Genomic DNA, 25,061 nt, shown 5'->3' with positions numbered 1-25,061 from the left:
AAGCAAAGGTAGGTGCCAGTTTTATTTGCATATTTTATTATGTAAATTTGCATAGGCAGTATTTCCTATGCAATATGTAGTCTTTTTCAGATAGTTACAGGAAAGAGAAAAAAGCACATGGAGCCCCTCCCCCCCTCCTAGCAGTTCAGCTCAGCTCCCCTCCTCCACTTTCCCTAGCCAATGGCGTTTGAGATGTCACCAGGGGCTGCTCACACATTTTCAGGTCTCTTTGCAACCTTAAAGGCTAGAAACTTTTTAAAAAATGAAGCTGAATTGCCAGGGTGCTGAATTCCTCGTCTAGTAGCAACCCCTGCGCTGCTAATGGCACGATCCTGGAATACAGGCAGCCCATGCAATAGTTCCTCAAAGCAACACCAGTGTCCTTGCGGAGCACAGGTGACTGTCCGAATGGGCACACATAGCAATTTGCCAGAACAACAATTAACAGCAAGATGAAAAGGCAGAGACAGATAGATGGTGGGGATGCAGAGCCAGCCAGCTTACAGCTACCCCCACCCAGAAGGGCCCACCAGGGAAGCAGAATCTGGAGAGGGGGGCTATAAGTGAGGAAGACTGGCCTGGGTCTGGCAAATAAAGACAGAGATTGGGCTGAGGGTCTTCAGTGCAGAGCAAGAGAGGGAGAGCTGGGGAGTTTCTCTGCAGGGTAGCTTCACAGGGGGATTACAGATGCAACAGGAAAGAGGCAGGGGACAGAGACCCGGGCAAGTAAGCAACTTCACAGTCAGTGGCCTGCATTTGGGAATGCATGGGGATTTCAAGAGGGAGTAGCGAAGGGGGAAAGCAGTGGAAGCCCTGCCAGAAGCAGCAAGCTGGAAAGGAGAGAGAGCTGGCAGCAAGGAGCATTCCAGCAGCTGGGCGAAGAAGGCGATTCAAGCACTGACCTTGCCATGTAGCCCAGGACGTGGGCTCGGATGATGGTTGCCGCCTTCCTCAGCTCCTCGTCCCGGGCCTTCTCCAGTTTTTGCTCCAGAGCCTCCTTCAGGAAAACCTGGTACCCCGGGGAGGAGTTTCATCAAACACAAAGAGAGGAAACAGCAAGTCCCAGGCAGCACCAGCAGGTCCCATGCCTGCCTGCCTGCCTGCCTGCCTGCCTGCCTGCCTGCCTGCCTGCCGTAACAAGGCACACAGGGCTCCTTTTATGCTCCTGCGCCAGAGCCAGTCCCTGCTCTGCCAGCCCTTCCCCTTTGGGTGCTGTCGCTGATGGACAAGGGAGAAAGTTGTGCAGGGAGAGGAGCCAAACTCAGCCCAGCCCCCGCACACACACTCTCTCTCTCTCTTCCACACTGCAGGCTCAAGGATTAAGGGGGAGAGAAAAAGGGGGGAGGAGGCTGCACTGCTTTTAACTATTAACCCTTTCTTTGGCTCAGTGACATCTTTTAAGGCTATCTGGGCCTGCTGCTCGAGTACTGCTAATGAGGCTCTGGGTATGTGTGTCAACATTCCAGGCACTGCATGCAAAATGCAGAAGAAAATCTGGCCAAACTATGACAAGATACCCATTCCAAGAAAAGAAGCTGGGGGGGGGGGGGGGAGGCACGGCGGGGGTGTGTGTGAGGAGGGAGAGGAAGAATCTTTCCAAATATCATTTCCTGCACTGCAGATAATCCACACATATTTTCCCCCTGGCTGCTTCTTTGCATCACTGCCTGCCTGTCTCCAAGCTGTCTTGCTGGCTGGAAGATTCCCTCTCACTTTCATTGCCTTCTCTGCAATCAAACCTTCCCAAGAGGTGTGGCTCACCCTGAATGCACACAAGAACAAGTGGTCATTCTGCTTTTGCTTTTTTATTAAAAGACACACCTGGGTGCTATTCCTGAAACCAGGAGGCATGAAGCCTGCTTTCAGAACAGGCTACACTTGTGGCTCTGGTGGGTCAGGGAAACTGCATCAATCCCATTAGATATTTCAGCGGCCCCATGATGAGGTCTTGGAATTCCAACAGTGGGATCTGGAAAACATCCATGGGCCTGGTCTGTTACTCATTCCTGTCTGGGAGGTTCCAGGAGGATGGAAGGTCAGGCCTGGTCCACCTGTGTGGCTGTCGGTGAACCAAAAACATTGGTACTCCAATAAAGTGACACACAATCCAAAAGGTGACTCCAAGGATGCATTGTAACGCTGCAAAGACTCTGGGGCACAATCTCTGGATTATGTGGCACAGATATTTGGGATAGCAAATGCCTTTGGTATTTTGACTGCAGCATTCTTCTGGAGGACTAGAGTGGTTGAAGATTGCATTAACATCCCCAAGAAAATCTGTTTTCATCACCTGCGTTCATGGCTAGCCTCCCACGTTTGTCTGAAGTGAAGGAAATGCAACCAAAGGCTTAGGCTGCCAATGCATTAAAGTCTCCTTTCTGCATTGAAGTTCTAAAGCAGGAGTACAAAAAGCTCTTGATCACATGAATATTTGCAGAGGAAGCTATATGGAGGGCAAGGGGATCATCAGCATGTGGGTGCTGTGTGGCTTAGGGGATGTGAATGAGCAGCCCACGGGGGGGGCAGGGGAGACCATTTGGCTGCAACCTGTGCAGACATGCACACTTATAAAGCCCCAAGTGTTGGACACCTGGCCTTGCTCAAAATTGGTAGAGCAGCATTTGCAGAAATCAAATAGAAATCACAGATGCCTTTCAGAACTCCCTAGCTTGAGACAGGAAGCTGGAGGCTTGCGGAAACTGGTGTGAAGGGCAAAGCTGGCAAGGAAAAAGTATAGGACAGTGCCTCTCTGCCTAGTTGTCCCCTGCCCAAACTTGTGCTACAAGAATCCAAACAAAGTCCAGACTGCCACAGTGGACAATCAGCAGCTGCTCCCCTCTGTCCCTAATGAGAAACACAAAGACCATCCTGCTTTCCCCTTCCTTTCCTGTGCTCTACAATTCCTTATACTAGCCCTTTTCCTTCCTCCACCAAACAATTGCTCAGTATAGAAATCCCCCCCTTGAAATATACTGCACAGGAAGCACTTCCCACTCCTTCCCCCATCCTGCCCAGCACATGTGCAAGCCCACGCAGGGACTCCTGAAGCCTCGCCTGCCCAGGTTGCTCATAAAGCCCTCAGCAACACCCTGGAGGAGCAGAACAGGCCAAAGAGGATCACTGGGCAGGGACATGTCGCTAACCCTCAACCTCGGCCTCACCTCCAGAGACAAAGAGGGGCCCTATGCTTCAACGCAGAGGCAGGGCCTCTTGACAGGCACAAAGGGACTGGGCTCACAAGGCAAACTCATGACTCCTTTAAGACCTATTTGTTTTCTAGGCAGCAAAGGAAAAGGAGAGCTGTGGCTCTGCGGTGGGGCGTATGCTTTGCGTGCAAGAAGGTTCCAGATCCAGTTCCTGGCATCTCCAGACAGGGCTGGAAAACACTGGAGGAGTCACTGTAGGTCAGTGTGAACAGTACTAAGCTAGGTGGACCAAGGTGCTTGACTCAATAGAAACACAACTTCCCACGCTCCTAATTGCCAGCAATAGCTACAGATGCTGCACCACTATAGAGCAAGAGTTTTAAGTGATCAGAACTGGAAAGTCTGCTCTGCCTAGGGCTAGGGTTGCCAACATTTTTGCTCACTCTGCTCCTGTGCATGTAACAGCAGACTGAGACACCACTTAGCCAGGAAAAGCTGACACTTTCAGAAGACATCTGAAGGCAGCCCTGTTTAGGGAAGTTCTTAATGTTTGATGTTTTATTGTGTTTTTAATATTCCATTGGAAGCCACCAAGAGTGGCTGGGGAAACCCAGCCAGATGGGCAGGGTATAAATTATTATTATTATTATTATTATTATTATTATTATTATTACCACCAGCTTAATTTGTTGGTGGGACGCGGGTGGCGCTGTGGGTTAAAGCCTCAGCGCCTAGGGCTTGCTGATCGAAAGGTCGGCGGTTCGAATCCCCGCAGCGGGGTGCGCTCCCGTTGTTCAGTCCCAGCGCCTGCCAACCTAGCAGTTCGAAAGCACTCTCGGGTGCAAGTAGATAAATAGGGACCGCTTACTAGCGGGAAGGTAAACGGTGTTTCCGTGTGCGGCTCTGGATCGCCAGAGCAGTGATGTCACGCTGGCCACGTGACCCGGAAGTGTCTTCGGACAGCGCTGGCCCCCGGCCTCTTTGAGTGAGATGGGCGCACAACCCTAGAGTCTGTCAAGACTGGCCCGTACGGGCAGGGGTACCTTTACCTTTACCTTTAATTTGTTGGTGATGCCACTGTTAAAAGAACAGAGGCAAGGCCACTGAAATAAGGCAGCTCTATCCTTGGTGCAAGAATATTGTATTACGGCATTCTAGGTGAAGGCTAGAAAATTTATCATTCTTTAACACCTTTGTGGTGCTCCTACAAAAGTATAGATTCCTCCTACCACTTCAACATTTATTTTTTTAAAGGTATGTACCTAAAAATGAAAGAATGATGGAAACATGCATTTGGACACGTGTATACATGCACACTTCTTAGGGAGCCAGGATAGTCCGCAGCAACATGTTGCCTTTACACTTGGTGACAAATCTTAGCTCACTGCCGTGCAATGTGTGGAATGGTTCTAAGAACTTTTTTGTATGACTCCCAATCTTGCATTGCCTTGCCTTGACTGGGTACTTGCCATTATGGCTAGTAGCCCTCTCCCTCTATGAACTGTACCTCTTCACTGAAACCACAAGTTTAGCTTCTGCAAGCTTATATGCAATGAAACCCCCAATAGAGAACCCTGTACAAATGTTGCTCCTGCCCTTCCACAGAATGCGCCCACTGCTCAAACCCGGCAACTGACATCTCTATCTGCAATGCAGAGGACATTACCAGAGAGTCGTTATTGTAATCCTTACATATAAATAGGGCTCCATCCTCTGCCTCAGCTTTAATCCAGGCTGAGTCTCCACATTGGAGCTGATCCTAGGGTTTCCTTGGCCATTGTAGCAGCATTTTAACAATGCACCATCCGTCACAGCCAGTGATGCTGGCTAACAATGTTGTATTAAGCTTTGGTCAGTTTCTAGAGGGCTTTTGAACATTTGACAGAGCACCGCTGACACTGAACATACTGATCTCTGTAAATGCCAGGCATCCCCCTATTGCTACCCAAATGCCCCCACATTACTACCTTAATAACCAAGGTAAAAAACCCACCATTTTATTTGGATGCCAGAAAACCAATTTTGTAGCTTAAATTTGACCCACCTCCTACTTCTAAAGGTTTCTCTCCTTCCTTGTCATTTCCACCTTGTGGCTCACAGTAATTTTTAAAAGTGGTCTGTGTGTCCCAACAATTCTCATCTGCTTTGCCACTTATCAGGGATACGACTCTCTCTCCTTGCTCCTCCAATGTCTTTCATAAAGTTGGCCATCCTCCCTTATCTCCTGCCTCTGAAATCAATCCCATCTGGATAGGCGGCAGAGCCTCTTCAACCCACCCTGTTGCCCCTCTTCCTTGCTCATCCTGAGAAGCGAAGACTTCAAAGAGCTCGAGCCCTGCCCCAAGTGGCCCTGCTTCCCTGAACAGCAAGCAAAGGGCAGCGAGGCAACCGGTCCCTTCTCAGATGGACCAGCAACTCTGAGAGTGAGCGAGAGAGGGAAAGTTCTATTGTTCTTGGTGGGGTCAAAGGTCAGTTGTCTGCCGCACCAGTCACTTGGAGCCTGTTCTCTTTAATGGCTCCAAGGTTGATTTATTAACTCCAAGTGCTTGGTATGCGGAGAGACAGCAGTTTCCTTTCTCCTCTCTTGCTAGGGGCAAGCTGCCTTTGGTCTCCCTTGCTCGAGGACTGATGCCTGAGCTTTCCTCCCTCCCCAGTTCCGTTTAAGGCAACACAAGCTGCAGAACATTAATATAATGCATAGGCTGTACATCGTGTCGCTGGGAAATGGTAAGCCAATGACACATGAAAGATAAGCTGCGGAAAAGAATCACACAGCAGCCTGAAACGTCCTGGCTGGGCCCAGTTACCTTACCCTGAATTTGGCATGCTCTAAATGCAGCTGGCAATTGTGACTGGTTTCCCTTGCCTAATCAGTAAGAGTCTATGGCTCCCCATATACCCCCCACATGCCTTTTAAGGAAGGCACATTTGTGACCTGCCGGACTACTTCTTGAATTGCTGTCCCAAGCAACTGTGCTCCCTAGCGGCCTTATTAACTCAGAACATCTAATTTATTCCTAACAAAGATACAAAGCAAATCTGGTGCAGACCCCTTGGGTGAAGAAGAGGCAGCAATGCTGGTGGCTACACCTTAATGGCAGGGTGCCCTCTCACTGTATTGCTTTAGATGCTTGCTGGAAACTTTTTTTATTTCAGGAAGCCTACCCAGATATGTAACTTTAATGGTTTTATCTTTATTTCTAATTATTATGGTTTTACATACTTCTTTATACGTATACGTATTTGTTTTTATTTATGTTTTTACATATTTTTGTTTTTGTGGATTTCTGCTGCGTTTAACCTTCAATTTTATTTGTACATCACTCGAGTAGTTTTTGGTTTTCTTGATTAAAAGGTCTATATATTTTCTAAATAAAATAAATTTAATAGGTCCCTTCTCCAAATCTACATAGACACTGTTCTTGTTCTCCTGCAATATGGAAGCAGAAAAGCATACAGAGAAGCAGCACTACTGTGAATTTGCAAAGAGCATGTATTTGTCTCCATTCAATCCCAATTTATTGTGCCAGATGGCAACAAACATGGGAATTCACCAAGCACCACTCTTTTGCTTTAAAGCCTATCTGTCCAGCCTTAAGAGTTAAAAACTTGCTTTGAAATAAATAACAGATTTAATTTCTGGACTCGATTCTAAACGTTACACATCCAATGCCAAATTCCACGTTTGCTCAGTATGCAGAATTACAATCACCCCAAATGTAGCACCCAAATTTCTTATCAGTGAAACAGATTTTACCCATTTGATATGCACTATAGTGATGTTAATAGCCATTATCTTCTACACATTGCTATAGATACATACAGGCATGCTCATTGTCAAAGTTCCTTGTTGGCTGCGTGCCTAGCAATGAAATTACATCAGGCCTGTAATTACAGTCTGTTGATTTGGACATTTGGAAAGGGGCCGGGGTGGAGGAATCGTGGGTCCTTTTTCTTTTAAGAACAAAACAAAAACAAACCCCCAAACTGCTTCTGTTTCATTCAGCTGGGTTTGCATAAGCACATATTTGCAAGCTAGTTATGCATCTGAAGCTGCCCTGCGCCCATCTGTACCCCAGATGACTGCAACACTAATATCTGCCTTGTTGCTTAAGAAACGCTGGCATGAGGCCAGCACACACAAGGAGCCGCTTTGTACCGAACCAGATCCTAGAAACATCCACTCCAGCACTGTGCTGTGGCACCAGCTCCTCAAGGTCTCAAGGAAGGGTCTTCCCCCAATTTCTTTATCTGTAGATTCTTTTAACTGCAGATGCCATATCTTAAACTGGGGGTTCAGATCCCTTCCAATTCTGCGGAGTTGGGACCTTTTAAATGCAAAGCATGCAAGCTTCCACTGAGATTTTATAGCGCGGCCCTCACTGGGGATTTCATCATTCCCAATGGCACACAGCATGCACCCCAAACTCTTCTTCCAATCTTGGAAGAACAGATCTTCATGGACCTTTGGCAGGTGGAATGTTTGATGCACACCTGACCCCACTCAGTTCAATTGTGTCTACATCCAACCCATGAGTCCCTTCCTCATTTGCATTGCAGGATGGGGTGGGAGGGCTGCAGAGATAGTAGGAAGATACAGTATGCAAGAATAAAGGAGTGGCGTATCAACACAGATTCCCTCCTCCTCCCCAAAAAACCCAGGTAACATTTTCACAGCATCTTCTGAGACATTTTCTTGTGTTCTCTTTTCAGTGTCAAAATGCCTAAGCAGTGACACAGGAACCTCCTGAGAAGACACGGCCTGTGGCTTAGCAATGAGGGGTGTACTATACTTCTGAATGGAGTTGCTGGGAGTAGGATGGGGAGGGTGTGTTTCAGTAAGCCTAGTCCTAGTGCAGCAGAGGTCAATGATCTAAGCAGAGGTGGGCACAGAAACTTCTAGAAGCCACATCAATCTTGTACCCAGGCTACCTCTGGAAAGATTCCTTAGCACAGAGCGTTGTTCCACATGCTCTCTTGCACACAAAGGGCATACCTTGGTTTTCCCCAGCTTCCATTCTCTCTGGGTGCTGTCATATGTCTGCAGAAAGGAGGCACAAGTGGCTTTTGCACCGTCAGGATTGCCCCAGTTCTTCAAGAGCACCTTGTACCTGAGAGAACCAAATGAATGCTCTTGACCAGGAGTTAAGGTACAAAGCAATTTCTTTCCCTCAGCAGAGCTTCCTGCCCCTGTGAGGGGCTATTCTGCTCTCTCCTTTTGTTTCTGAATGCTGACAGGTTAGAAGCTCTTAACAGCTGGTAACTGGCTGCCCTCCACTGTCTTTTCCAGTCAGTCTGAAAGCACAAGCAATTGGCATCCAACTACAGAAGTGCAATAACTCTTGCACACGGAGAGCCAGTGTGGTGTAGTGGTTAAGAGCGGTAGCCTCGTAATCTGGGGGACCGGGTTTGCGTCCCCGCTCCTCCACATGCAGCTGCTGGGTGACCTTGGGCCAGTCACACTTCTTTGAAGTCTCTCAGCCCCACTCACCTCACAGAGTGTTTGTTGTGGGGGAGGAAGGGAAAGGAGAATGTTAGCCGCTTTGAGACTCCTTAAAGGGAGTGAAAGCGGGATATCAAATCCAAACTCTTCTTCTTCTTAAGAGTAATCAAATGCCCCAAACATTAAAACTTAGAAAATGTAGTTTAACCCAGGTCCTGAACTGCAGCTTAACAAGTGAAATATACTTTGCTTGGGAAATGTTTAGTTTTTTTCCTTTCCCTTCCAACCAGCCATCTCAAATGGTTATGGACGTGCAAGTCTCTTTGTTCAGACAAAGAGCAGTAGCCTGCAATCATTGTCAAATTTTATAGGAGACAAAGAGACAACCTGCCCAGACTCACCTTGCGCTTTTCGCTCAAAAGCAGGTCTCCTAGCTTTCCTCTTATCCACAAGCAAAACATCCACACTGAGTCATTTATTTCACACACACACCCCTCCACAAAGTCCCAAAGCACTGAAGGCCACATTGGACAGCAAAATTCCACCCTCTTGCTTGCACTGCCACTTTTACCTGAGGAGGAAATCTTGAAAGATCCACCGTACAGGAAAGCCAGCTCTTCGGACCTTCACTGTCTCCAGCATGCCTGAGTATCGCAGTTGTTTCAGCACCACCTCTGGATTGAAGAGATTTGGAGACTATGCAAAGCAAGGAGTACAGACAAGCCAAGGATAGGAGACAAAAAAGAAATGATTTCCTTATATAAAAAGTATTATATTGGCCTGAGCATTGTGAAGGGCAACCTCAGAATCTCGTATGAAAAGCCCCACTTACATGAGTGTGCAGACACTTGTGAATACACACACATACAGATCAAGTAGATAAAAAAAAATTCTCTAGGATTGAGAGATTTGTTGCTATGTAGGATGCATCTTCAAATGTTTTAGGGAAGGGGTAGGGAACCCTGTGTTAAGAGGAAAGGCACTCCGTGGACTCATATGGCACAGACAGCACCACCCCTTGAATTAAGAATCCACTGAAAGAGATCCAGTCCTGGCTCAGACATCAGCATGCTTTGCTCCACTCCTTTCTGTGCTAGCTCTGGTCAAAAGAGGAGAGGACCCTGTAAGTGGCCAGACCAGAGTCACAAAACATTCCCCTATTACCACAATAGGCCCTGTTTTTTTTTTCTGCCTGCAGCTTTGGTGGGTTATAAGCTCACCATCTTTTGAAGAAAAGGGTAGAAAGTCCCCCAAACACCAACACCACTTTCCAGTCTAGCCTAGATATCATTTAAGGTCTGATGGCTCTCCACCCGCCTTGCCCAACTGTCTGTTGCAGCTCTAGAAAGTCACCTTTTCCTGGTTGGGCTTAATGCAGCGAATGAAGAGTGGGTTGCAAGTGCTGAGCGTGGCCATCAAAGAGTGTAGGGAGTCCTAAAAAGAAGAAGAAAAGAACACTGAAAAGGAGTCACTTTTTTGGAAAATTAAGATTCTGACCTCTCTCTTGCCCCCACCCCGCCACCAGCCAGTCATATAAAAACTTTGTGGATAGGATGGGGAAACAGGAACCTCTGAACAGTGGATTTTGTGTGGCCCAACATTTCTTAAAGGTTGTGTACATGCGCACAGAATCTGTGGTGAAGGCAAACAATCACCACATTCTCATCACACACGCAACTTTCTGACCAGGTTGGGCTTAGCGGAACACAGTTTTGCTAGTTTACAGTGGCTGGTGGCAATGCACAGCACTGACTGGTTAATGCTCCCTGCAATTCCTGGAGCTGTTTTATAACCTTAAAAAACCCCCAACTAATGACTTTTTGAAAAAGAAAAAAAGACTGGGGGAAATGCATGTTTTGATGAATAAATGTACACAGGACACTTTAAAAATTAAAGAAAAAGCAGAGTCTGTGTGAAGCAGAGAGTAGCAAGCCTAAGGTCTAAACAACACTTCAGTGGTGGCATGCATGTATGTCCTGTTCGTAGCACAATTCAGTGTGGAAGCTGAGCTCATCCCAGGCAAGAAAAACCCTATTGGGGCTGTTATGTCTGAATGTCTGCCTGCCCTTTCATTGGGCCTGCTGCTCCTACCCTGAACTGTGAGCTGACAGTCGGCCTACGCCTCTGAGTTCCCATCTTCAGTGTGTCTTCACTGCTGCAGCCAGCAACTCTTTCAAAGAGATCATAGATGAAATCCAGCCTGCAGACAAAGAGGAGCATACGGCAGAGAAAACATTTATTTGATCACATCTTGCATGGGGGTTATGTTCTGGGGGTGCTGCATATACGCAAAATCATATATACTCAGATCACCACCTTGGAACTGGGCCCACATAACCATCTTTACCTTCCAAGCAAGGCAAAGAGCTTTTAAGTTCTCAGACTGGGTTGCTCTCACAAGATCTTGCAGGGCTGCCCAAGTGCAAGAACATCCCAGCAATTCTGAGAACTTAAAAGCTCTTTCCATGCCAGAAAAACCCATCACAAAAGGAGCTTTTGAGCTCTCTGCCTTATGTGCAATTAGCATGTGAGATTTCAACTGGCTGGCTTTCAACCATGTAAAGCTGAAATCACGCAAGTTAACTGCACGCAAGATGCAATCATGCTGTACTGCCAAATTCCAAAGGCAGAAACGCACAGGCTGGTGCTGCCTATCTCTTTCTGAAACTGCATGCTGCATTCATTCTTCCGTTTGATGAACTACAGTAGTCCAGAGCAATCTTGGAAAGTGCTGCATTATGCTGGATCTTATGGAAAGGTTGGGTACCTGAAGTCCCGTGGCAAAGAGCTGATTGGCAGCTAAAGCTCCAACAGCCATGAATTGCCTCTGGGGGCTTGCAAAATGGTCCAAAGCATGTGCTAGGACTCCACACCAGCTCCCCATCCTTCTGTCTACAGTACTGAATGTCCAAGAAACAGCTTCCCTACCCCCAATCAAAGTGTTCAGATGTTATGTACGCTCTGCAACTCTGCTCCATGCCCATCTGTAGCTCCCAACTTGTTTGAGCTTCGTTCAAATACAGTTGCTTACCTGCTGTCTTTCAGCATGTTTAAAATATCATCTCTAAAGGTGTCTCTGTTTTTCTCCAGAAAGCCCCTCACATCATAGAGGACCTGCAGGTGACAAGTTGCAACACAAGCATTAAAATGTGCCATCATGATAATGCACAACACAGATGCATTGAACAAGGAGGAAAAACTCTTGAACTCACACACCCAAAGCTGCCAAATACCTTATGCATCTCTTAAGCCCTTTATTGATTAAGAGCAGGGGGAACTAGCCCAGAGGCGATATGTAGAGCCCTGTTCTGCTATGTTACAGGAACAATGTACTGTAGTAGCCACTAGAGTCTTGGATAACATCTAGGAAGACAAGTCCAAACATCCCCTCTTGGCCATTAATCTCACCAGGTGATCTTGGACCAATCAATACCTTTAAGGTAGCCTAGACTACCTTAAAGGGCTGTTATGATAATGCAAAGGAAGGGGGGGGGGTCAGACATGCCACCATGAGCTCCTTGGAAGAAGGGGAGATAAAAGTGTCAAAGATAAATAAATTCTGCAGCCCACTGCCTCTCAACAAGAGAGTTTAATTCAACCTCCCTTCAGGATTAAACCCTGCCCTCCTGCCCATCAGCTGGTTTCAGCAGTGTTATCACCTGATGGTGGGGGGTGTGATTTGAGGGTAAATGGCCTCGCAGACCAGATGTGAAACTCTGGTGGGCCAAGACTGATAGGCTGTTCTAAACCACAGCAACTGTAATGTGTGTTCTGGTCCCAAACAAGTCTATCATCTGTGGGAGTTCAACAAAATAATATTTGATAGGCCTAAACCTCAAATTGGCAACTTATAAGAGTTTTAAAACTTGGTAGAGGCTGTTGCTCAATCCCATGCCCATCCCAGAAATAAAATTCTGCACTTTAGGCCTTTTCTGTCAGCCTCTGGCTGTGGCCTAACTGCTCACTGGCTTGTAGGCCCCAAACTTAACCAGCTGCTCAGCTATCAGGCTAAAATGCACTTACCTCTCCGGCATAGTGCTGGATTCCAAACTGAAAATCTGTTACTCGGGGCTTCATATAGTACTGGTTGTTCTGAAACAGAAGCGAGTGAAGCACTTTATACTACACAAGCACCTGAAGCAACACATCAGCAGCTGTTTTTAAATATCATGAGTGGTAGTAATTTTTTGCGCATAACCAAGCCAAACAGTGAGGGCCAGGACCGCACTCTGGTGTAGTACTATTGCACTTCATAAACTGTCAGTCCCAAAATGGCCGCACAGTAACCTCAACAGTCAGTTAAGAGTATTTTGGTGGAGCCAAAAACAGGGTACTATCCTGGCAAACATCTCTGTCGGTGCTACAACTCAGACATTCTGATGAGCCAGAAATTATCCTTCTGGAAGATTCCCTGCCTCAGATTGAAGCATCCCAGCTATGTCACAAGCCACTAGGATCAGTCTGCCTACTGGAATTCCCAGAACTGCTAAAATACAATGTTCTTCACAGAGTACTGATTGTGTCTGTTAGCTTTTAGCCATTATCCAGTAAACTGAACAAGGAAAGCTATTCTACCCTGAATTGTTAACCTAATTTTAAACCTCCACCCGCTGAATCTTAGCAGCTATTCATTTGGTAAGAGACTTAGGGTCATCTGCTTAAGAGACACATTATGCAATTCTGTTTGCTTTGCTTTGAAGAGGGTTAATTTGGCCTCACAGTTTGATTGCCTTTTCTATCAGAAGACACCAAGGGAGCCTTCCAAGGCTGAAGCAGAGGCTCGGCCAAAGAGATTCCAATAGATCAAGTGTCGATAACTGGTTCTTTGTGGACTGTGTTCCTCTTGCTCACTTTGTGGCCTTCTTTTAAAAATCCACAGTGGAAGTAGTTCCCATTTCATACAACGAACAGAGCACCACCTACTTTGTTCATAGATGAGAGGAAATTTAAAATATCAAGATTATGTAAAGTGCAGTTTGTGGGAACACATCCTGTGTGTTAATGTGGGGTGGTGGGACGGGGAGAAAAGAGCATGGAACAAATCCCTGAGGGGCATCAAACTATGGTTCCATACAGGTTTCTCTTCTCTTTAATCTATACCTTGCTCCTCCTATCCCTTTGGTGTGTCAGATATATGAATCAAGACTATATACCACCACCCACTACAATATATGCATTCTACACAGAGCTGCCCCTCAATACTGTCTGGAAGCTGCAGCTGGTCCAGAATGCAGAGGGTAGGCTGCCAACTAGTGCCAACCAAGCAGATCAAATACCACTGCAATTATTTAGAATAGATGCGAATTCATTTGTTTCCAGGTCCAAAGTCCTGGTTTTGACTTTTAAATCCTTAAGTGGTCTGTGTTTCAGGTCCTTGAAGGGATGCCTCCTCCCTAAATGTTCCCCTTTTCTGCTTCATGGTCATCAGGTAAGGTTCCGTTTTGTTCCCACTCCCTACCCCCTTTTGGGGGGCTAAGAGATTTGGGACTGTCTCTGCAATGGTATCTTATCTTTCAAACTCCTTGTCTAAGAAGGTCTGCCTACTTGCTCCTGATTCTTAGAAGGATGTTTAAAAATCATTTTATCTACAAAGGTGTTTTGGTTGCTGGGAGGCAACTGATGTTGGCTTTATTTAGTTTCCCTTCCAATTTCTGGTTTGTTAATACAGCAATCCTGCAATTTATGCAGGGGTTACTTTTTGGAGACTGCACATAGTCAAAACACATTGGGTTCAGTGGTGGGAGGGATTGCCAAAGTCTTTTTTCCCAGGTGCCTGTCTGCTTTTGGCCCCCTATTATTATTATTATTATTATTATTATTATAAAAAAGCTGAATACACACAAGTTAAAAGCAGACTTACTGTATTAGGATTGTAATATTTTACATTGGTTTCTATATTATTATTATTATTAGCCTATGATATACATTTTAGAAATGCATAGATAAATGCATGCAGGTGTTGTGTATATATGCATCTTCACTTACCCCATGCTGGTTGTGCAGCTTTTCCAAAAGGGTACTGTCTGTGCCTTTGGGGAATCTACTCTCTTCATTAACCAAGGCCAGCAAACCAAGTTTCTGTAGCCAAAGAAGAAAAAGACTTGCAGTGATCATTTAATGTAATGTTATCTTGCTCAGCCTAAAGTAAGGTTGGAGGGGGGTGTAAAAAGTGTATGTATGTAAGGACAGCAAACGCAAACACACACACACACACACACACACACACACACCTTGAGCTAGCCATGATTTCCACTCATACCTCCCCCCTTCTTTTTCCTTACACTCTTCTTCTTTTCCTTCACAATGAACTCTTCTAACTTCTGAATGAAGCCTGTCCATTTCCATAAAAGTAACAGAAGCCAAGGTAGGGAGAGGCAAAATACCAGCTATAAACTAAGGCACAGAAACAAGGCTTGCCACTTGGGACCAAGGTCAGAGAGAAAAGCCCAGTCTACAGAGGAAGCATACTCTTGACTGCATGCTAACCCATCACACAGGAGAGAGGCCTACCTTCTCAACAAGATCCAGGCATTCTGCATTGTCCATCCAATCAATGGCTTCCCAGCTTATCCCCTCTCTGCCAAAAAGAGAGGGGAAACACAAGTCAGGCACTCATATTTGCAGAGAGCAGGGGTTAAGAAACAGCAAGACGCTTTGGACAGGACAGAAGTACATGAAAAGGAGAATATCATCCCTGGGAGGGGAAAAGCAGAGAGGAAGGTAAAACTGCTCCCAGGCAGCAAAGTAGTGGGCGACTCTTGCTTTTATCAAGCTTTCCAAGGATTTCCTTGACCCCCACATGGATTGTCAGTGATGAAATCCAAAGCGGCTTTTCTGCTAGCAGTTTTTCCTCCTCCACCTGAGAGCAGTGGGCTCTCTTGGTTGCCAGAGGCCACTACCAATAAGCAATAGCCACTGCCTCCTGAAAAGGCCACTTTTAACTACCTGTTGTACTCAAGCTGCTCCAGGGAGAATATGTGCTTGTTGAAGTACTCCTGGAGCTTCTCATTTGCATAGTTAATGTTAAACTGCTCAAAACGATTCACCTGTGCGTGTGACAAGAGAAACCAATATTAGCACCCATGTTCTTGGTCTGGGGGGAAAACCTTTTTTCCCTTGAGGGCTGCAAGGTAGAGGAAGTGCATGCGGGAAGCAGGGGAGGGTCAGCGGAAGTGAGGGTCAGCTTGTTATTGCCTCTCCTGCCAGCTGCTGCCAGTCTGGGCATGCAGTGGCACAGAAACCACAGAGACTGCAAATGACAAGGTGAAAACAGGGCACATAAAGAAAAGGATCAGTGAATGAAGCTCACTGGGTGACCTTGGGTCAGTTGCAGTCTCTCAACCTAATCTATCTCACAGGGTTGTGGCATGGATAAGTTGTTGCGTGGTTGAGACCCATCAGGGAAGGAAGCCAGGTAAATAAAATAATAATAATAATAATAATAATAATAATAATAATAATAATAATAATAATATGCAGTGCCACCTTAAGCTCTTTGGAGAAAAGGTGGGATATAAATGTAATAATGAAAGTGGGGGAAACACAAGGGAGTGCATGCCCATGTAGCATATGTGCCAAGAGAGTTTGACTAAATGCCATACCAAAGTAATTTTCACAGGACATTGTCAAAGTTTGGGGAAGGGCTGTAGCTGAGTGGTAGAGCATATGCTTTGCATGCAGAAGGTCCCAGGTTCAATCCCTGGGTTCTCCAGGTATGACTGGGAATGCCCTCTGTCTGGAGCCCTGGAAAGTCACTGCCAGTCTGTGTAGACTGAAGTAGATGCCTGACTTGGTGTATTTCAACAAACAATATACAGGATGTAGTGATATACAAGCAATTTTTTTGTGTGACTTTGACTTGGTGTATGGCAGCTGCCTTTGTTTCCAATTTTAAGAATGAGGTTCAAGGGGCAATGACCATACCATCCCCTGCCCAACTGGCTTGGTATTGAGCAATTTATATTCCAATGTACTGAAATTACCCTGGAAGGCCTCTGCCTTGCCTCCAGGTAATCAGCTCAACTTGTTTTCTGCATGCACTGAAACTTCCTTTGGTCCACGCAACAATCCCCAATAGTTTAATTTCTAACCTGGAAATTCTCAAACCCGAAGATATCCAGGATTCCAACAGACTTAAAGTTTTCCTTCCCTTTTATCTTTGCGTTAATCTTGCCAATGATCCATGAGAAGCACTGTGAATAAAGGGCCATGGCGAGGGAGTCTCTAGAGTCAGCAGCCTAGGGGCAAACAGGGAGGAAGACAATGCTTGTCAGTAAGCAATGAAGGGAGGGGAGAGAGAGACACCAAACATCACTCTATATGCTGGAGAGCAACATAGCAAACTATGGGGAGATCGAGGCAGCAAAGGCTGGCAAATGAACATTATCCCTGGGAAACTAATTTTAAGTATAGAACAGCAGAGAAACTGCAGCTGAAACTCAGGTGCCTGAATTGCCAAGGATGGGATGACTGCTATCAAACATGCCTCCCAACTCCATCTGTGCCAAACTAGGCCTTGTTCTCACCATGAGAAAATGAGGTATAAACCTGGGTCTGGACTGCAAGTGGGGGACTTACATACTATATACACAGGGATGTTTTGAAGAAAAGGGTCTAGCCTAGTCTTTTACACGGCATGCGAGCCTTCCATGAAGAGGAATCCGAAAAGGTCCAGTGGAGACATGTAGTTTCATTGCCTTGGTTACTGTTTGTGAGAATTAGGCCCTTTCAGTCCAAGCTTCCTCCTCTAGGTGGGGGCCTAAAGAAGCCCCTATGCTTTCCTCCAGCAGCTGCCTCACACTACCAAGTGTTTTCACTTCTCACAGGCAGGGCCGTCTTTAGCCGGGGATGCAAGGGGTGCGGGGCACCTGGGTGCTGAATTTGGGGGGGGGGGTGCCCAGCACCCACCACTGAAGCTCTTAACTATCTACCTGTTATGAAATAATAAATAATTCTGATCAAGCAAGAAAAGCAAAATACATATATACCTAGGTATTACCAAAACGTATACCTACTGTTTCACTAAAGGACTTTCGACTTTGTGCGCTCATTTACCAAAGACGCACCGCACCAGCGGCGCTTGTCAGACTCAATGACAGCGCTTGTAATTCACAACGGTGCCATGCACGCGAAATTAACTCTTACATCAAAATATTATGTTACGCATTGTATTGAGCTGCTATGCAGCAGCGGAGTCAGCGGCACCTTTGACACGACTGATGTTTCTCCTAAGTAGGTGCCTAAACAATACTTATAAGTTTAAGTGTGGTGGTGTTATATACTTAAGTATAAGTGTACAGTATTGTAAATAAATGAGCAAATAAAGAATTTTGTTTCTTTTTCCTCCCTTCTTTCGTGAACAAGAGATAAGGCATAAGTGTGGTGTCTGACATAAGCATAATAAAAGTTAATTTGGGGGCTAAACTAAATTTGGGGGCGCTGGGTGGATCTTTGCACCCCAGAGGCGCATATGCTAAGGCAGCGCTACTCACAGAAAACCATAGATCAGAAGGCAGGAGAGCCATAAGGTCTCTCCTTTGGCTCAGTGGCCACCACTGTCCTTTAGAAAGCCTGAGGCCTAAACCACATGTTACAAGGAATACTTGGTGGCTGCCTCCTTGCATCTCCTCGGTAATATTTAGTCAAGATGCCAGCACATTGAGACTTTCCCTGCCCCTGCTCTGCATCACTGGCTGCTGCTTGCAGGGGGAAAGGAAACTCTGGGCACAATGATGCCCTCTCAAATGGTCTTTAACTAAACAGGGCCTAAAAGACATGGTGGAAAGATGCAGGTGGGCAACAGCTACACATTCCCTGTATTGTATAGTTTGGGCCGGAGCCAACTGCGCTTAGTGAAGCACAGACAGGGAGGAGCAGAACTCAAGTGGCCAGACTGCCTGGTAATTCAACATCTCTGCAACATCTTCCAGGAACGGGTGCTTGACTCAACACACCCGGGACTAGAACAAAAGCAGGGGTGGGCGGCACACAGACACGTGCGTTCTGTCAAAGGCCCCATTGACTGGCCTCAGCTCCTTCTGTCTAACACACTGGAAAATGCCAGTGCTTTGCATTATAATTAGCTCTGCGTACACTGCAAACTGACTGGCATCACATTCTCTCAAGCATCTGGCAATAGTTGGCTGGCATTCCTGGAAGGCTGGGATGGGGAAAGTGGGCATTTGGCAGCAGGAAGTCTAACTAGTGAGGAAGGGCTATTGAGGAGTGTGCCACAGTGCCCTCATGTTCTGCTTGTGGGTTTCCAATAGGCATCTGATTTGCCACTGTGGGAAGAGAGTGCTGGACTGAGTGATGCAACAGGGCTGTATCCTCTGCAGAGTGCTTGCTGCACTTATCTACAGGAGAATCCATTTATTTGCTTGTTGCTTCTCCAGAGACACTCAACTCACATTATGCAACATCTGCAGCAGAGATATCAGCGGGGGACGGGGGGGGGGGGAACTCAGGCCTGGGGGCCAAATGCAGCCCTCTAAGCCACTCTACCTGACCCACAGGTTTCTACCTAGACCACACACCTTACTGGCCCCTGGTCTGCACCCTCCTTGAGAGTTTTGCCTGGCTGGAATGTGTCCCTGAACTCTGAGAATGCCTCTTGCTCATCTGGGTGGAAGATACAGTGAAGTTTGAGGCTCCATGCAGAAGCTACCCTACTGTACAAGAGTCACATTCATCGCTCTGTCCCCATTTACTTCTGGTCCCACTTGGCGCCAGCGTGTGGCCCTCAGAAGGCAGCTGAAAAAGATTCCCCAACCCAGCTCTACAGCGGTAAAGTTGTTAACAAGGCTGATTCACCCTCTCTTCCTGCCTTGCAAATGGCTTCCCTACATCCCAGCTTACTCAAATTCCTGCGCCACAGTGCACATTCTGGGAAGCCCTCCTCAAGGGTTGGAGGGCGGGGGGAGTATGTCATGTTCAAATCCGAGGCACCGCTCAAGTGCCATTTCCCCTTGACAACTATGTGAGTGCTGCCACCTAGAGGCAAGTGCCCTTCATAGCCAGGCGCCACCACCATGCTTAGTGCAAAGCCCGTTGGCTACTCACTCACCTGCTCCACAGTGAGGGGAGAGCTGATCTCCTCTCCCCGTAGGAACATGGATCTCTGGGTGAGCACCTCAGACAACTGGAAGACATCCAAGCCAAGCAGCTCGCTGACATTATTCAGCACTAGGAGAGAGGATGATAAAAGAGAGATGGCAGTAATGCTTGCGATAATGTGTTCTTATTATGTGGAAGTGATTGATGAGGGAGGGGGCCTCTCCTCAAAAAGAGACAGGAAGCCAATACAATCAAGAGGCGGGATAGGCGTTTGGAGAGACCTTGCTGGCAACTCTTGATCCCCCAAGATTCCACTGATAGGCCCAGGGGGAAGGCGGGGAAATAACAGAAACACAGCAACCGTGACATTCCAAAAAGGGGCAAAGCTATCTCTGGCAAGCCAGCATGACAACTAGGGTAGAGGATTTGTAAGCACGAAGCCAAGGTTTCACAACATGGTGCATGTTTGAGCCCATTCGCACACTCAAAACCTAACTTGAATTGGGGGGTTAAAAATTTACTGTGAATTTAGCAGTGTCTCATATTGGGAAGAACTAGACTTGGAATTGTCCCCCAACTCCTACAGTTCCTGGGCGTCCATTTTGTCCTGTGAACAGTAGCAGAAAGGCAGTAAAGCCTGCCCAGCGGATCAGCATGATCACCAAAACGATGATGGAGGAGATGCAGATTCCAGGTGGGGACGCCCTTCACAGAAGGATGCCGCTTACCAGTTTTTGTTGTAATCTGAGCTCCTCCAGCCGTCATAAATTCAATGTTTCCAAGTTGCAGTATGCCAGACAGGAGTTTGAAAATGTCTCTGATCTCTTCAGAACCGAATCCCATCACTTCGAGGGCAGTCTGCTCAAAACACATTGGAGTTAGGTTAACTCCACTGTCACCCACCACCATCGGGCCAATCTTAGACTTGCTATAAAGCAATCCTTACACATCAGCGCACACAAACCAGTTTACACATCCCTCTGTGAGATTTTGCTTTCTAAGGCTAGCATCCTGAACACACTCACTATGAAGCAGCTGTACTGAGGTCCATGAAACTTACTTCTGAGTAAACCTGCTGTGATCATCCTATTTCAGTCCTTTGGAGAGACTGTTCCATAGACTCACCTGTTTCCTTGATTCCATATTGCAGCTGTGATTTTTTGCCACTATGAACACAGAGCCAAGAATGCTCTGGGTAATAAGTTGAGCCTGGTTTCAGTTAGCCTTGCACCTTATATCCTGGTGGCAGTCAGACCCAATATGCAAGAGGATCCACAACAGGGGCAGAGATCCTGTGACCTTCCAGCTGTTGCTGGACTACAGCTCCCATGATCCCTCAGCAGTATCCGCATTGGCTGACACTGCCCAGAAAAATCTGGAGGGCCACAGGATCTCTATCCCTGAGCTACAAGAAGACCCTCTTGTACTTCCAGGCTTTTTCTTAAGGGAATCCTCTTCTGCTCTCTTCCTAGCATGCCCTTTCCTTGCCCTTATTCTACAGTCTACCTTTCAGTTTTATTTCCTGTACAGGACTCTGCTTCAAAAGTGCTTTATAAATAATAAATATGATTCCTATAGCACCCTCACATCTTTTCCCTCCTTCTACATTACAAATCAGTGCCCATATTTTTGCAGGCTAAATCCTTCCCCCAGCTCCTTCTTTTTTCAGTGATGGGAACAAATGTAGTAGTGCAGAACTGCAAGAAACAATGGGGGAAATACACTAGTGGGCAGACAATGAGAAGTGTCACCAAGCTACCATTACTTTAGTCTAAGCAGCCTCTCTAAATTGCTATCAAACAAAGCACCCAATTAGCAGGCACCACGTACAGACAGCCATCAAGAGTGAAAAATGATCCTCTTGCATTCAGTTATTTTGCAATTTAGTCTTCATCGAAGGAACAGGCACACCTTTCCCTTTAAACACACATGCAGAGAGAGAGAGAGAGCCCCCTGCCCTCACAGCATTGCCTAATGCAGGTGTGCGAAACCTTTGTATCCCCCAGTTGTTGCTGAATTACAACATGCATCATCCCTGGCCGTTGGCCATGCTTGCTAGGGCTGATGGGAGTTGTAGTTCCGCAACATCTGGAGGGCCACAGCTTACCCACACCTAGCCTAAAGTCTTGCCTGGAGTCAAAAGGAAGACTCACCATGACCTTGCTGAACATCTCTTTGTCATCCAGGTTCTCATTGGTTACACAGCCAGACTGGTTTAAGTAACGATAGCTCTTGGGCTCCAGCAGGACCAGGGCTTCTGTAGGGAGGCAGCTCCCCAAAGGAGAAGCAAACATATTGGAGGTTGGGGTAGGAGGGTGGGGGGAGAGAAGAGGCAAACAAACAGGGAGAGATAAGCCAGGGACATCCAGAAAGCAACCAACTCTTCTTCCACTTGCTCCTTTCTCTGGGGTTGTCTATACAGCACTCCCAGTTCAACATCATAGGACCAAACTACAGCATGGCAAAGTCTCCCCCCAAAACAACAACAACTCAAGGACAATATATTGTAACTGCCTTGTCCACAGCGGAAATATGGCATTTTTAAATTGTAAGCAGCCCTGGCAACTTGCAGTTTTGAATAGCAAGTGAGAGGGGTACTTAATCCATGAGGTAAAAACATAAGAAGGATCCTGCTGGGTCAGTTTAAAGGCCTATCTAGTCCAGCATTCTGCTTCCCACAGTGGCCAACCTGTGGTGAAAGCAGCCTGGATGGGTGGTTTAGAGTTGGAAAAGAGGAAGTGGGTTAAGCGGTTTAAGTATACCCTCCTTTTGCTGCTCCTCTGCTCAAAATTAGAGACACCCAATGCTGTTTTACTCTTCTTTTCTTTTCAAATAAACTTGCTAGGAAGTAACTTGTAATGTCTAGTTTGCCCCAATGCTCAAAATACTGGGAACTAAACAACCAATTCCCAGGCATCTAATTGCAGAAGACTTCTAAACCCAGTTATTGGTGCATCAGTAAGTATAGCAGCAATTCTGCCAAATAGCTATACCTTCCTGTGGTTGCCAGAAGAAATTCCCCCTTCTCCAGGCCAGGGACTGCTAAAGTGTATGAAGATACCATATTACTCTGCTAGGGGCATTCCTAGATGCCACTGCAAATTCCCTCTCTGCCAATCTGAGATCTAGGGTTGCCATATTTCAAAAAGTAAAAACCAGGACACCCCGAAAGTTGTTGAACTTTTTTTTAGGAAGCAGAGTTTGGCCCAGTTGCAGACAGACCACAGAGGAAATACCACAAATTCCACTCACTGGAATCTGAGGTCAGGGGTTTCCAGCTCCATTCCCAGGCTCACTAGGGTCCTGATAAAAGTATTATTTAAGTGGGTACCAAAGCTTTGTCTCTGTATCAGAAGCTACACCCTTTCCCTCTTAAACTAGGCCGACTGCATCAGAAATAAAGGCTGCTCCCTCCAAAACAACCCAAGCAGAGAATGGCCCGAGGAAGTCTGAGATGCGTCTCCAATGCAAATTTTTCATGGCTAATTCCAATTTCAGCCTTGCTTTTTGTAGTGCCCCACATTCATCGTGGGATTTCTGGGACACAAACCCCTGAGGCATTTTCCTCAAACAATTCAACCAAAGTTTCCCAGCTTTGAATTTGTGGCTACGGTTAACGTGGTGGTATGTAACATGGAAAACTAGCCATTGCTAATTCAACTGATTTAGGTCACGGACAATCCCTCAAAGGAAGAAGGGGGTTCTGGGGGAAATGTGCAAGTCTTCCTGTGGCAGGAGGGAGGGGAAGTTGAATCTGATCAGCGGCAAGGCACAGGGAGCTGCAAAAGGCGTGATGGGCTGCGAGATTTAGAAAGGGCTGGTGGAAAGAAGAGAGCAATGCTCTGACCAGCCCTCGAGAAAATCATGCCTCTGCTAACTGTTCAAGGACATGGTTAAGTACAGAAACTGGGCTATTGATTCTGTGGTTAACGCAGGTGTCTCCCTGCTCCCCTCTGCACACGTCTCCTTCAAGAGGGACGAGTAGGCCTTAAACAGGAAATACAAGGCATCATTTAAATACACCGTCTCAAGAGTGGACTTGAGATTTGATATCCCTTCTTGAAGTTGTAGGAGAAATGCCATTCACAAACTAGAATTCTGAGTTCAGGACTGCACCATTAATTTGTACAGAGCAAGGGTGTGTCAGGGGCCAAATCCAGCCCTCTAGGCCTCTCTGTCTACTCTTTGGCACTCTCCCCAGACCATACCCCGCCCCTCACTGGTCCCTCAAGTGTTTCTGTCTAGAGTGAGTCCTGACAGCGCCTCTCACTGGCCTGGATGGAAGACAGAAGGGTCTTTGTGTGAAAACTGACCTGCTGTAAAAAGGTATCATTTACACCTGCTGTTCGACTTGCTTTCGCCTCTGGCTCCACCCACCACTGGCATGTGGCCCTCAGAGCACTGACTAGAAAGGAATGTGGCCCGCAGCCTGACAAAAGTTTCCCACCCTGGTGTAGATTTTTATCCTTGAGATTCTGAGCCTGTTCCTCCTCTGAAACCTGGGTTATTAGCCTGCTCTCTGAGCCACTCTGCCTACTGCAAGAGTGGGGATCCTCCAGCCCACATGGGCAATCTTGGCCCTCCCTCCAGGGGCTTCCGTTTGGTCTGCAAGGCCAAACCACACCCACTCATTCATCAGCTGACATCAGTGGTGACATGAGCAGATGAGCGGGAGGACAAGGTTTAATCCTGCACTGCCTGCCCACATGTCCCGTTTCCAGCAGGGAACACTATCGCACAGCAAAAGGCAGCAAGATTTAATCTCCACTTATCGGCTGATGGGCGGAAATTAAAGCCTTCTCAAAATTGCAGCTCGTGTGCTTCTCCAGCTAGCAGCAGAAGCAAGAGGAGGGGGAGAAGAGTCTACCCCGCCCTCCCCTCTGCCACCAAGCACCAGCTCACAGGAGAAGCAGCACTTTTGAGAAGCGCATTAAGAGAAACCCCTGGTCCAGTTTCAGCTGAAACGAGACTATGGGAGCTGCTTCTCCCATGAGCAGGAGGGTGGCAACAAGGGGGAGGTGGGGAGAGGCTCTTGTCCTTTGCTTGGCCACTGCCCCCAGGAGAAGTGCACAGAGTTCCAATCCTTTGCAAGCCTCCCTCCCTTGGTTGAAGTTCAGTGCCAAAAGGATTTTGACGGGTGAATGGCCCTGCCCACCTGTCAAGTTTGGCTTGTCAGGAACCCTAATAAGGATCTGGCCCAAAAAGGTTCCCCATCCCAGCCTGACTGCAGGAGATTGCTCTTCTCATTGAATGAGAGAATGCAACTTTGTGATTCCTCATTACCTCTGTGTTCTTCGCTGACGCCCGCTAACAAGGCATAGAAGATATGATAATTACGTTCCTCCGGGTTCTGGTGAACAACTCTGTTCTGAAACAAAGAAGAATGAAGGGTGTGTGACCCCAAAGGCACACACAAA

At 46.9% G+C, this 25,061-nt stretch overlaps 1 protein-coding gene across 3 annotated transcripts in view; it reads right to left on the bottom strand.

Moving 5' to 3' along the window:
* Window positions 1-25,061, bottom strand: part of LOC310680070 (unconventional myosin-X-like) — a 77,742-nt gene that overhangs the window by 25,807 nt on the left and 26,874 nt on the right. For 2 of the 3 annotated variants that reach the window (XM_083446291.1, XM_083446290.1), the window contains 15 exons: window positions 24,928-25,012; window positions 21,798-21,901; window positions 20,373-20,502; window positions 19,655-19,773; window positions 16,680-16,826; window positions 15,535-15,635; window positions 15,100-15,166; window positions 14,575-14,667; window positions 12,613-12,681; window positions 11,621-11,703; window positions 10,681-10,789; window positions 9,943-10,023; window positions 9,161-9,285; window positions 8,143-8,257; window positions 903-1,009 (listed from right to left, as the gene is read on the bottom strand). In XM_083446291.1, the coding sequence (XP_083302417.1) occupies window positions 903-1,009; window positions 8,143-8,257; window positions 9,161-9,285; window positions 9,943-10,023; window positions 10,681-10,789; window positions 11,621-11,703; window positions 12,613-12,681; window positions 14,575-14,667; window positions 15,100-15,166; window positions 15,535-15,635; window positions 16,680-16,826; window positions 19,655-19,773; window positions 20,373-20,502; window positions 21,798-21,901; window positions 24,928-25,012 (1,535 nt within the window). Of the gene's footprint in view, window positions 1-902; window positions 1,010-8,142; window positions 8,258-9,160; window positions 9,286-9,942; window positions 10,024-10,680; window positions 10,790-11,620; window positions 11,704-12,612; window positions 12,682-14,574; window positions 14,668-15,099; window positions 15,167-15,534; window positions 15,636-16,679; window positions 16,827-19,654; window positions 19,774-20,372; window positions 20,503-21,797; window positions 21,902-23,918; window positions 23,938-24,927; window positions 25,013-25,061 lie in introns of those variants that run through there. The other variant, XM_083446292.1, reaches the window with a different exon arrangement.

The sequence above is a fragment of the Podarcis tiliguerta genome (genome assembly GCF_965153285.1).
Source record: "Podarcis tiliguerta genome assembly, chromosome: 1".
Taxonomy (NCBI): domain Eukaryota; kingdom Metazoa; phylum Chordata; class Lepidosauria; order Squamata; family Lacertidae; genus Podarcis; species Podarcis tiliguerta.
The sequence above is the reverse complement of the archived record's forward strand: the minus strand, read 5'-3'. Positions and strand labels throughout refer to the sequence as shown.